The sequence below is a fragment of the Scheffersomyces amazonensis genome (genome assembly GCF_036850825.1).
Source record: "Scheffersomyces amazonensis strain UFMG-HMD-26.3 chromosome Unknown RJT21scaffold_1, whole genome shotgun sequence".
Lineage (NCBI taxonomy): Eukaryota > Fungi > Ascomycota > Pichiomycetes > Serinales > Debaryomycetaceae > Scheffersomyces > Scheffersomyces amazonensis.
Genome location: NW_027042741.1, coordinates 2,630,206 through 2,644,480, shown reverse-complemented (window position 1 = coordinate 2,644,480; position 14,275 = coordinate 2,630,206). Strand labels below are relative to the sequence as shown.

General features: G+C 32.3%; 3 protein-coding genes across 3 annotated transcripts; all 3 read right to left on the bottom strand. All coding sequences in view use genetic code 12, as the record gives it.

The window, feature by feature from the left end:
- Positions 1-414: 414 nt before the first annotated feature.
- Positions 415-4,380, bottom strand: RJT21DRAFT_4763 (uncharacterized protein; the record flags this gene model as incomplete). Its single annotated transcript, XM_064884717.1, has 1 exon — positions 415-4,380. One exon carries the CDS (start codon positions 4,378-4,380, stop codon positions 415-417), a length of 3,966 nt encoding a protein of 1,321 aa, XP_064741560.1.
- A 232-nt stretch (positions 4,381-4,612) lies between these two features.
- On the bottom strand, positions 4,613-6,808 carry CPP1 (tyrosine/serine/threonine protein phosphatase). The gene has a single exon (XM_064880867.1). It carries the CDS (start codon positions 6,647-6,649, stop codon positions 4,667-4,669), a length of 1,983 nt encoding a protein of 660 aa, XP_064741559.1. The 5' UTR covers positions 6,650-6,808; the 3' UTR covers positions 4,613-4,666.
- Positions 6,809-8,475: 1,667 nt separating this feature from the next.
- SWE1 (tyrosine protein kinase) lies at positions 8,476-12,898 on the bottom strand. The gene has a single exon (XM_064882788.1). It carries the CDS (start codon positions 12,564-12,566, stop codon positions 8,604-8,606), a length of 3,963 nt encoding a protein of 1,320 aa, XP_064741558.1. The 5' UTR covers positions 12,567-12,898; the 3' UTR covers positions 8,476-8,603.
- Between the last annotated feature and the right edge of the window lie 1,377 nt (positions 12,899-14,275).

Genomic DNA, 14,275 nt, shown 5'->3' with positions numbered 1-14,275 from the left:
TAATTTGATTAATTCAGTAATTAACTACTTCGTTATTTTAATTTCTAGTTCCTCATTATATATTTGACCATTTAATCTTCGTGTATATTCAGTCTGGAGAATTTCCAAAATCAATTAAATAATATCGATCGATTATAAATGATATTAAATACTGAAATATCCATTCAAAGGACCCATTTTACGAACGGCACTAATAGTCACCAATCCATTCTTCATAAAACCGTGACGGATCTGGGCATAGTGTTCGATATAATGTATGAGGGGGTAATAACCGCCCAGTTCTATACGTGGTTGCAAAATATGTCGTGCTCGCTGGTTAGATTTTGTGTGTCAGCGCATCTTTTTGTACAAACTAATTTGATGTTTATTTAATATATACATATATGTTATATATCATACATATTTCATGATTCATTACCAGAAGATCCCTTTGCAGTTTTGTATATTCTTTTTAATATCCTGTCGTTGCAATCTGGGAGGGATAAAGGTTTTGATATCTTCATGTAAATGATGAACTTCCGGTTGATAAATATGTTCTTTGTTCTCATTAAAGGGGGTGATCAGATCAAGAATTATGACGGTTGATCTTGTATTGAGATTCTTAAAGAGATACTCATTAGTAACTGGATAATGTTCTTGAACAAATTCAATGGCATCTTCTAACTTAATGAATGTAATTAATAAGTTTTTAAATAATTCATAGCTTGATTCTCGTTGAATACGATGATCTTTAATTGATACTGATGGATCTATTCCTATAAGTTGATAGAAAAAATTCCACAATTTACCCTTTTGAGTAATAGTACATACTGGAGTATCCTTAAATGATTGTATAATATTATTCCAAGGAGCTCCAGTAACAAGAGTTAATTGTAGTGATGTAATATAATTAATACCATCAATATTGAATATATAAAGTGGACAATATCTTTCAATATCTGTAATAGATAATTGAACATTAATTTTAGCATATCTCAATCCAATTGGGAAACTATCCAATATCAATTGTTTCTTTAATTTCAATTTCTCTTCATGTAATTCTTTAGATTTAGTTTCAGCCTCTTTAGCAAGTTTAATTCTTTCTTGTTCCTTTTGGGCTGCCAATTTAGATTCTTCTTCTATACGCTTAATTTCTTCTTCTTTTCTTCTTCTTTCCTTTTCCTTTTCTGATTTTAAGAACATATCTCGTCTAGCTCGTTTCTTAGCCTCGACTTTTTGTTGCCATATTTTAGCTTCAAGTTCATTCTTTGCTTTCAATTCTTCTTGAGCTTTTGTAAGAGGAGCAGGACTAGGTGAAGGAGAAACTGTAGTACTTCTGGCTTGTTTAACTCTGGATGGCGGTGGAGACATAGATTGATCACGTTTAATGGGTTCTGGATGAACTACAGTATCTTCGACATTTTCCTTTTTGAAAACATTACTTGGTTGATGTTTAATTTTAACTTCAGATTTAATTTTCTTTAATGGTTTCATAATCATTTCATCATTCTTTCTCTTTCTTTCATCATTAGATTTTGATTTAATTAATTTAGTTGATTCCCTATCGGATAAAGTAGGAGCATCATCTTCAGCTTCTGAAACTGCAGCTGATGGTACAACGGATGTAGCAGTTGAAACATCACCACTTCTTGATGATATACGTTTATTCATATATTCTTTAATGATATTAATTTCTTTAGGATCATAATGGACAGAAGATTCTGAAATTCCTAAAGCATTTAAATTATCTTGTTTTCTTTTCTTAAACGGATCAGCATCTTTAGATAATAAAGATTCTACTATTTCATAATGACCTCTTCCAACAGATGCTAATAATGCACTAACTCCTACATCATTTTCAGTATCGATATCATAAGGAGTTGGATTTAATCCAAGAATAATATCAACTAATTCAGCATGACCATTTCTAGCTGCTAAAATTAAAATATCTGGTTTAGAATTAAGACTATTACCAGAAACAAAATAATTAGCAGTAACTTCTTTTGAACCTTCAGCAGCATATTTAAAAATACCTTTACGTTTTATAAGATCAGCAAAATATGTATCATTAGGATCTTCAATTATAGTTCTTGGAGCTGGAGATATGGCTCTTGTAGTTTGAGTTTTATGAGATTGAGTAAATTTAGCATTAGCTTCTTCTAAAATTTTAATAATATCCAGATATCCTTCTTCACCAGCATGTTCATTATAAATTTTAGTTAAAGCAGTAAATCCATCAATATTATATATGGTTGGATCAGCTCCATTATCTAATAAAACTTTAACTGTTTCATAATGTTTATTTTCAGATGCATCAATTAATGGTGTTTCAGAATCTCCGGCAGCATCAGCTTGAGCATTGACATTAGCTCCATGTTCAATTAAAAAATTAACTATTTCAGTATGACCTTCTAAAGCTGCTTCATGTAAACATGTAAATCCACAAAAATCCTTTTCATTAGCACTAGCTCCACGAGCTATATAATCTTTAACTTCTTGTAAATTTCCTTTCTTACAAGCTCGTTGTAGAAATGATCTACCTCCAGCATCTCGTTTAATTTTATATGGTTTAGATCTCAGTTTAGAATCATTAGACAGTATATCATTGTTCGTTTGATTTTTATATTCATTATCTTCTTCATCTTCTTCATCTTCACTTTCATCAGATAAGTAAAGTGCTCTTCTTTTCATATTATGACGTTCTTCATCATACTCACTCTTTCTTACAAGTTTACGTCCCTTAATTCCCCTTTGAGGACTGTTGGCTGGGACAGTTTCTGCTTCAGATAATTCTTCTTCTTCTTCTTCTTTAACTTCAGCCAATACATTAGAAGTATTTGTACTTTCAATCTCCTTGATGGTTGCAAGATTATTGAAATTAAAATCATCCGATGAAATATCTCGAAGAGGAGATAAAGTAGAAATATCTCCTGAACTGGATGTGGCTGCAGTATTTCTATCTGGTAAAGATGATGAAGGTCCGGATTCTTCCGTTGACTCTTCCTTGTCTTCATTTGGTTCTTCATCTTTTGCATCTTGTGTTGTTATATCAGGGGCTGCAATATCTTCATGTTCTTCATCTTGGACGTCTGGTTTATTATCATTGTTAGTTTCGTCAGTGTTTTCTTTGTCATGGACCTTTTCATCATCTTGTTTCAACTCTTCCGATGGGTCGGTTGGTTTATCATCATCCTGATTTTGCTCGTGTTCGTGTTCATGTTCATGTTCATGTTCGTGTTCATGTTCATGATCCTCATGTTCATCTTCATGATCTTTCTCCTTCTGTGATTTGTAATCTGCAAACGATGTTTTGATTATGTCTGTCTTACTTTCTTGTGATTCGATACGTTCGGCTTCTCTTTCTGTTTCCTTATCATTTGGATGTGGTTTTACCTGTACTTGTTCATTGGTCTTATCTTCACTATTTCCAACTGAAATAGGTTTCGCTTCTGGTGCAGAAAGTTTACGTCTACTAGAGGAAGTATCTATTATCGATGATGGTCTTGATGATCGAGCTGAAGATGAGGTAGATGAGGATCTCAGTTTTGTGTCTCTTTCTCTATCTCTTTCTCTATGTCTATCTCTGTCACTATCTCTATCTCGATCATAACGATCATTCAATGTAGTGGTAGATATATTTGTTGTGGAAGATGATTTACGTCTATCATCTCTAAATGATGATGATATTGTTGGATTGGTTGATCGAGATCTTTCAGGATGATGGTTATGACCATAATTAGGGTGATGGATATGATTGGAATGATAATGACTAGAGTTTGATGATTTGTTTCGTTCTTTATCCTTATGAACCGAAGTTTCTGAATAAGACCGATGAAGATTATGAGCTCTATCTTCACTTGAAGATACTGAAGATGAATATAATTTACCTGAAGAATTAGATGGAGTACTATAAGAATCATATCTATCAACTCCTGGTCTTCTCTTCGGTACTCCAGGACCATAATAAGAACTTGGTCCACTTGATGAACTCTTTAATGATGAAGTATATTGTCCATTACTATTAATCCCTGTAGATACTTCATTACCATTATTATTATTATTATTACTGCCATTACTTCCCGATGATTTAGGAAGATATTTACTATACTTGCCTCCACTTTGAAGACTTCCATCATACCTATTAGTTGATGAACTAGCAGCTGTTCCGGCATAATGGTCTCTTTCTCTTTCTCGTTCTCGGTCTCTATCTCGTCTTGATGATGAGGTCGCAGTGGATTGTAAAGATCCATTGGTTTCTGATTTCACTTGTCGATTGTTACTACCACCATTATTATTATTACTATTACCACCACTATTATTACTATTACTACTTCCACTTACACTATTATTATTATTTCCGTATCGTGGACTATAGTAACTTCCCCCTCGGTTATATGACATATTGAGTAGTTTGTGTGATACACGACGTACTCTGACTCAGGGTAGTCTACTGAAGTTTGAGTTAACTATTACTGGCACTGGGTTCGGGTTCTGCCTCGGCCTATGCTCCGTATATGGTGTAGCATGTCAAATATTCAATATAAATTATTTTTATTTAATTTTTTTTTTTGCTGGTTAAGGCAGAGAAATGTCGGGGGAGTTAGCAGTGCGACATTACAACGACATACTACTAGGGAGTTTAGCGACATTACGATATTCATTAATTATACATAGTTAACATAACTACTTATTCAGATTGTTTTCTCAAGTTATCACCAAATTCCATCAATTCAAAGATTAACGACATATTGGGACATATTTTCAGACATGCTTCAATATGATTTCCTTTATCAGCAATTAAGCGATTGACCGGTTCATCGGAATTGGTTCCTGTTCTTAATAATTCATAAGCATCATTAACTCCAATCTTGAATTTAAGCATAAAGTAAGCCACAATGACTGATGCTGATCGAGATACTCCACATTGACAATGAACTAAAATCTTTAACCCTTTATTGTCAAACGTTTCCATTTTGGAAGTTATATAGTCTAATGATTGAGAAATTGATGAAGTATGGGACCATGGGAAGAAGAGATATTCTCGAGTATCGACTATTTGATCACCAAATTCTTTGGACAAATTTTCACATTCTTTAGCCACATTAATGACCAAATCATAATTATTAATATCAACACTAGGGGTTGTAATATTATCATTACTTCCATTACTAGTTTCACTATTGGTACTACTTAAACTTTCTGAATGTTGATGAGATTGAAGTTTACGATAATTTGGATCAGAATAAAGATAAATTTGACTATTAAGAACATTTCTAGGTCCATCAGGATATGCATTTAAACGATTTGATTCTTGAAGTTCTTCAGGAATTTGTATAATATTGGTTGTAGAATTGCTATCCATGGAATTAGAATTTAATTTATGAAATCCACTAGGATTAATTAATTGATATTGATTAATTGTTTCAAGTTCTTCTCCATATAAATCCTCTAATGTTACATGATTGACTTGAATATCTCCATCACTTCCATTTAAAATAAGGGGACTTTTCAATTTCAGACGATCAAAACTTTGAAATGATTGAGGAGGGGGTATTAAATTAACCTTTTCATTATCTTTTTGAAATGTTTGTGAAGTCGGTATAAATTCTGTTCTTTCACTATCTCCTTGATAACTATCTAATAAATCATTTATATTCAGATAATAATCTTTTGATGGAAATGTAAATGGCATACCTGCTACTTTATGAGAAATTTCAAGATCTTGGACAGAATGAAATTGTTGACGGGGTATAATGGGAGGAATAGAAGGAGTTTTAGTTACTGAAGGGGTAATAAGAGGTGGTTGATTAGGATTATTTGTAGAATCTATAGGTAATGAAAGTGATACTTTTCTTGATGAAGGAGATGCTTTATGAATAATATGAGGAGAACTAACATTTGAAGGAGAAGTAGAATCAAGTGAAGAAGAATTTGAATGATACCCACTTTTTAAATATTGAGATTTATTTTGAAAAGATGCAGAATGAGAATGTCCATTACCTAAATTTAATGATAAATTCTTCATATTTCTATTAAGGGATGAGGTACTTATTTTCCGAGAATGTTTAGGAGAATAATTCATTATACCTACACGAGGAGAAGATGCTAATGATGAAGAATTTGATGATATAGTTGAAGTTTCTGGATAATTAAAGAAATCATGGGTATTATGACGGTTTGGATTGGGAGGAGTTGATAATGAAGATATATTTGATGGAGGAGTTGATAATATTATTCCATTCGAGATATTATTTGAAGGCGGAGAAGATGCAGTTGAACTTGATGATGTAGATGGTTTATTATTAGTATTATTTGTATTATTTGTATTATTATTATTGTTAGAATATATGCCATGTTCCAAATGGAATTTAGGAGCCGGAGGCCTTATTAGATGTTCAAAAGACATTTCGTTAGTTCTAATAGTGTTGGGATTAATATTGGTAGTAATGACAGTAGTATTAGTATGAGACATGGAAGCTGTAGTTGATTTGGTTTTTAATTTTGGTTTTGAATTAGAATGTATATGAGATACAAATTTTAAGGAATTTTGGGAGACACTAGTTGTGGGATTTAAATTGTTATTATCACTCTGATTTATACAGGTATTATTCTTAGATGTTGAGTCCTTAGGTTCTTTATTAATTGACGCAACAAATGGATTATTATTCATAGTATTTCTAATAATTCATCCAACACAACATATAGGTGGGAGAAATATTATGAAATAAAAAGTGTTGTACTGAATAGTTCAGAGGAGTTTTTTAGGATATCAAGAAGAAATCTCGAAGATGTGGGAATCACTCTCGAGTTTCTTTATTTAAGTTAAGTCATCTAAGTTAATTAAGGTAATTTGTTAGTGTGCTTGAGGTTTGATTTATATATTTACATGGTTTAACTGGGCACCTGCATACAGCCTCACACAATTTAAATATTTTTTAAGAATTTGAATTAATATTTTTTCAAATTTTTACTTAATTAATTTTTTATTTAATATAAAAAGAAAATTAATTTGTCACAGAAAAATGTTTCATAGTTAGATGTATGAGATATCATCACATTACTTATAATCTTACCTCATAACCATATTTTTTTATGTTTTGGAATGTTTGCGGTATGATAATGCTGCTGATATTGATTGACTATGTTACCAGATCTTAACCCAAGAATTCTAATAAACTTATATTTAACTCATCTATAGTTCGCTTCAAAACCCACACGCTGAGCCGTTGAAGTTTATCTTTTACAAAATAATTAATTAAACCTTGGAAAAGGGGAGGAAAAAATATAGAACGAGAAAAAGAAAAAGAAAAAACATAGTGACCCCTTAAAGATACTTAGAAATACATTATTTTTTGTTTCAGAGTATGACACAAAATTAGAAAATTCTTTTTTTTATATTGGCTGTTATATTTCTACACCGCACCATCTTTCCCTTCAACTTATCACTGTGGGACATCTACACATGGAGATTCGTATGTGGGCGCGTGAGTGTTTCTGACATTTGTACTGTGTAATTACTTCTGTGTACTGACTTCAATGTTGTGTAGTACAGTGTACTGTGTACCATACTTAGTGTAAGTTCTGTTAGTGTAAGTTCTGTTAGTGTAAGTTCTGTTAGTGTAAGTTCTGTATTATGTGCGACTATTACTGAGTACTTCAGTATCTTCGCTATCTTACTTATCTATTATTTACCGTTATCCTGACTTGATTGCAACGGCCATCTGATGCTGTGAAATTGCTTGGGCCCAGATCGATCTAGATCAACCGTAACTATATGCTGACCAGTAAAGTAAGGTCTGTACTGCGAACGGATCTGCTTTCTCAGTAAAAATTCCGCCCAAAGTTTCCCCCTTACGCAAATCCTCAGCCTTTCTCTCGGCATCAATGTGCTACTACGGACCTTAACCTACATATTGTAAACATTAAATTCTCGTACCCGGTATAATTCGGTTACTGCTTAGTCCCCTTACATTTACCGCTAACTTGTTCTATACACTATTGCATGATTTAATAGTACCCTACCCATTAATATCCACTAGTTTCAGTTAAGTTAACATAGTTTCACTTAAATGCATGCTTGCTGTCTACCACCAAGTTACCAAATTTAGCTGCTACAGAAGTGTCGTTTTAGGGAAGAATTTTTCACTGTTGCTCGGGATGCTCGCTGCCACTTCTATTTTTCGCAACCCCATCATTCACGTAAGAAACAATAATGCTAATCACTATTTGGTACTAGCAAGCTGCAGCATTGTGGATAGCTCGGGCAAAGCATTCGAATGTATGATCATCTTGTAGTGATGATGCATAAACCTCTTACATACTTGTACCTTACAAGGTGTGTCAGCAATAGTAATAGCAACAAGAATAATAGTAATGGTAATAATAAAAGTAACAATAATAACTGTTACTGTAACTGTAACTGTAATTGTATAATAATAGTAACAATACTGAAGATCTAAAAATAAACTTCTACTATTCTAATTATTAAATAATTATGCATTTCATATACGTACATAAATAAATATATTAAGTTAATTAATTACATCAAAATTAATCGTGATACATACTGTACATTGTCCTATATACATTCACGTTTAATTATTTAATTCTTCAACTCTTTAATTTTATTCATCATCATTTGGACCAAATTCTCCTTCAAAAATTGTAGCCCCGGCTTTTCTCCGATTTTCAATCATTATACATTCTTCCATTTCAAGAATATTTGTAGCTGTAGGTCTATCAAATGGATTAGGTTTTAACATCTTATTAACTAATTTATCTAAATTCATTGAATCTCCATTTACAAGAAATTCAGGAGCTCCCTTAGGAATTAAATCATTAATATTTGGAAGATATCTTGTATTTGAATTACTTCCATTTGAACCAGGAATTGTTGTACTTGGAACTTTTAAAAATGCACTACTCTTCTTTTTATTATTACCAAATATTAAATTATTATTTGAACTACCAAGATTCATTGATTGATTAGTACTTGAAGATTTATAAGATGTTGAAGTAGTACTTGAATGATTTTGATGTTGTAAAAATATACTTAAATTATCACTCAGTAATCTACCTGCATCACTTAAATCTCCACTCCTTAATTTTCTCCAAGGGGTCCCATTATCAGGTAAAATAATATTAGCAGCAATTTCTAATATTATTAATCCCACACTAAAAATATCGGCAAATGGAGTATAAATTTTATCATTAATTAATTCTGGAGCAATATAATTCCGATCACCTTCTAAATCAAAATCTTTTTCTAAAATTGGTAATTTTGTAGCTAATCCAAAATCGCCAATCTTTAAACTACCTTCAAAAGTTATAAATATATTAGCAGGTTTTAAATCTAAATGTAAATAATTTTTCAGATGGATAAACTTTAATCCGCTAAGAATTTCAATAAGAATCTTCCAAATTCGGAATTCATCTAATTTATAAGTTTTATTCTCTTCTAAAAATTCACATAATGTACCATTATCACAATATTCTGTCATCATATACCAATAATTACTAAAATCCCACGCTTCAATAAAATATATAAGATATTCTTTACCAGCCTCTTGTTCACTAACTTCTTGTTGATCATTTTCTTTAACTGATGTAAGACATCTTAAGGCCTCTATTTCTCTCATAATCATCTTTCTTTCATGTTTACCAAGAATTGGTTTCTTAGTTCTCTTTATAGCAAATTTCTGATTTTGAAATAAACATTCAAATGCAATTGAAAATTCTCCACTACCAATATATTTAATATTCTTCATCCCGAATTTTTCAACTAAATGATCATCAGTTTTAGATGGTTTAATTAATTTACACTTCTCTTGCATAAGTACATCTTCAATTCCAATTCCTACAATATCTGAATTGGAATTATTACTACTAACAATATTATCATTACCTCCAATATGATGAAGTTGTCGACTAGTACTTAAAGCACTTTCAACTCGACTGGCACTACCGGTAAGAGTAATATCTTCTTCTTCATCCGGTAGACTTAAAGATTCGGTATGTTGATGAGGTCTTAAATCTTGATGATGAAGATGATTATGATACTTATCCTTCAAGATATTAGTTCCTCCAATTCCCTTAAAGAATAAGGGATTCGTAGGAGTACAGGGTTCTTCGAAATTCTTATGAGGAGTAAGAGAACTTATTGGATTAACAGTTAATTTAGGTAAACTATGAGTAGATTCTTTCTCTTTCTCCTTCTCTATCTCTTTCTCTTTTATAGATTCCTTTAATTGAATAGGACTGAAATTCGATGGAGTTGAATGAGATCTTTTAACAGTTTTAGTAGGAGTCTCAGGTATACCTAATTCGATATCTGAACTTAAATCCATTTCCAAATCAAGTACATTCCCTCTCAGAGGTTGAGAATGCGATGATTGAAGTTTATCCTGTAATGGTTGAGATGAAGGCTTTGGTTTACTACTTGAACCACAATTAGAAGACGGGATTCTAAAGAAACTTGCGGTAGTATCACTCATAAATGATGCATTATTTCTACCCACTTCAATGGATATTTCCAGATTATCTTCAGCTGTAGATTCATCATGAGCAGAACTAATCATATTCGAAAGACTTGATTTGGTACCATTATTAATCACATTGGTATTGGTTGTACTTGTAGTATGCATAGTATTGGTATTAATCATAGTTAAGGGATTCTTCTTCATGGGAGTCTCAGGAGGTAACTTCTTCTTAGTGATACTATTCTCTATACTATTCTTCTTTAATAATCCGGCCGATTTAAAAGCGGCTTGTAAAGGTTTGACAAACTTATACGAGGCAGAGTTCTCTTTATCATCATTCTGTTGAGATAGTATTACAGGAGGTGGTGGAGGTGGAGGTGATGATAATTGTTGTGCTGGTAATGATGGAGGAGGTGGTTGAGATGCCGCAGGCATAAAGGGTCGTCTACTTATATCATTATCTTGATAAATGAATATAGAATTGCCCGAAGAGCCGGAGAACTTTCGATTCTTCGATGGACTATCAAGATCAATGTCTAGATCTTCAACGTTATAGTATTCGAAATTCGATTTGACATTGGTGGTGGAACTGGAGATGGGAGATGAAGAAGAATTGGGTTTATGGAATGGAGAATTGAATGGCATTGAAGTCTTTCTGAATTTAGTATTACTTGTAAGAAGTTTATCAGGATTAGAATTACTGGTAGACATATTTGTTGATAGTCTATGAGGAGGAGATACTATGGGATCTTTATTGGAATTCTTTAACATCTTAAACCCCTTCAATCCTAATCTAGAAGGAGAATATAAATTGGTTTGTTGATCAGTTACTTTATTGGGAGGTAAGGAGAATTCATCATTGGTATTCTTATGCTTTAAGAAATGATCAGGAGATCGATTGAATTGATAAAGAAATGATTTGGTATTAGTATGATTAATAACTTTATTAGATGATGGAGATGGAGATTGACTAACAAGTTGATGAGGTCTTTTAAATTTATTTACTGTACTGGTATTTATGATATTAAATTCTTGTTTTATTGGAGTTCTTCTTATGATTATTGGACTTTGAATGGATTCAATTGGAGTTTGTTCTCGACTTTTCGATATGATAGATGAATCGATTTCATTTAAGTCACTTATACAATCGATATCTTCACTGAGTTTGGTCTGATGATTGGATCTTAAGGTATCATGATTAATTAATCCATTCGATATAGAATTAGTTAATGATTTCAGATTCAGATTGGATTCAATCGAGAGATTTAATGATTTCGATGAACGTTTGATTGACGATTGTTGCGATTTGGCAGAACTCACATCATCATTTTCAAAATCTTCCAGTTGTTTCTTTATTCTTTTAGGTTTTATAATACTTAGAGTGGGACTTGTGTACTGAGAGAACTCATCGTCTTCGTCGTCTTCGTCCTCTTCTTCTTTGTCACTGGACATTTCGAAATCCTCATCAAAATCATCCTGAACTGTATCGTTGAGATAGTTATCGATATGGTCATCGTAGTAGACCTGTTTGACATTAAATGGTGGTGACTTGTTAATCTTCTTTCTCGTACTACTGGTTCCAAGTATACTCGTGGTGGAGAAGTTTATACTTGAACTAGATGATGTATTGGCTTGGGTATTATTATTATTATTATTATTATTATTATTATTATTGGATGAACTCTTATCTAGATCTTGTTTGATATCATCTAGGATTAAACTATTGAAAGATCGTGAGAAATGGGTATTGGTATAATAATCCAATTGACTATTGTTTATGAATATTGAAGGAGATTGTTGTTTAGTGAGTGTGGGTTTCCGAGAATGGGATCTATGCAATTTGGGAGTCGCTATGGATGTGGAATTTGAATTGTCATTGGAATTTCGATGGCTGTGACTGTGTTCATTAAAGCTCGAGGTATGTCGATGAGTACTTTGACTATGATGACTATGACTATGAGATGAATTATGACTATGACTATGACTATGACTTTGACTATGACTGCTACTGCTACTGCCACTGTTACTTTGACTATGATTCGAACTACTCGTATCCTCCACAGTATCCTCGAGCGATGCTGCCCCAAGTGATGGGCGATGTTGGTTCATGAGGTCTGACTCAACCGGTCTCGCTTACTGTTATTATGTATTGGAATTGGAATGGAATTTAGCAGTGGATTTGTTGGAACCGCTTATGCTCGCACGGACTACTCCTCTACTGTTCAGCCTGCTTTAGGTAAGGGAAAGGTCCCGTTGGAAATTTCAGTTCCCACAGTTTGGTATCATTGTTTATAGTGGTTGGGGAGAGAGTGCATACGGGGCGGTCGAAACGTAAACATAAACAAGTCACATGGTCAGGGCCAAATTGAAATGTACGCGTTCGCGTCTTTAAGCTGTAACAATGAACTGTTACAGGTTTAATTTCAATTACATTCTAATTTTACAGGTTATATCCATTATACAGTATACATTATACATTATACATAATACATTATTACTCAAACCCTTAACCAGTATTCCGAAACTCTTTGCTCCGAAACTAAACTACTTTTTAAATCGTACAATTATCATTATCATTAATTCGAATAATATCAATGACGCCAGTGATCCCCCACTCTCTGACTAATCCCGAATATCCATGAAAAGTGTGGTAACACTATCATTAACTTATTATTCTCCCTCATTACCACTCCGAAATTAGTTAATTTTGCTCTATCGGGACGAAATAGCCGATGATCAACTGATTAATTTGATAAATTTTGATCAGCATGTCCGATCAGAATTACAAACTTTAGATCTGGTCATGTGCGTGCGACATTTCTCGCCACGATTACTAATTCTTGCACTTTTATTGGCTCCTGCTACGATGACAATCCTCCATCTGATTAAGCGCACCATGTCGTTCGTAATCCAATCCTAAAACTGATGGCAAAAACCATACTACATGCCCAGTACTTTTAACTTGAATTGCTCATAACAGTCAATTTTTTTTATAAATAGACTATCTAACTGATCTATTACCTCCATCATTCACTATTGGGAGATTAACAGTTCATTTGACCTTAGATTAAATCATTAACCTTCTGAAAGTTTTGAACCGGCTTAAATGTCGTACCGACTACGATAGCCTATAAACGAAATTGGAAAAAGAAATTTTCAGTCAGGTTCTTTATTGTGTAAGATATAACCACAATAAAGACGACCAAATATATAATAAGTATTAGTTTTACCATTTAACAATTTAACTTCACATATAAGACCAATCACAGCTAAAACTTATTTACGAAATAAATTTGAAAATTCAATTCTGTTATGGATAAAGTAAAAGTTTAACTTCAAACTTTACCGTTTTTTTTTTTATTATATATATTTAACTATTCACTGTACTGTTCTATAATATAGTTTTAGTTTGCTATACTATTTATTACAGCCTTCTACAATTATTAAGAAAATTTTCAGTATCATCATTACTACTATAGAAAAGTTTATCTGATCTCATCTGTCACTGCCACTAGTATAAGAAATTAGTCAAACGAAAAAATCAGGCTTAGACTTAGCAATATATATAACTACTAAGATATATATATTTATCATTACCTTTATTATTGTTAGTCATATCATAGTAAAACTTATTTTACTGGATTACTTAGTACAAGTGTCATATAAAATTTTAAATCTCAAAAGATTAATCGAACTGATCAAATAGATAATCTGCTCACTATTATTAACATATCATCACCAGATCTTCTTAATTTGCCTTGTAATCAATCTGTATGACATTTTCAAGGTAACATTCATCAATATAATTTCAACTGCAT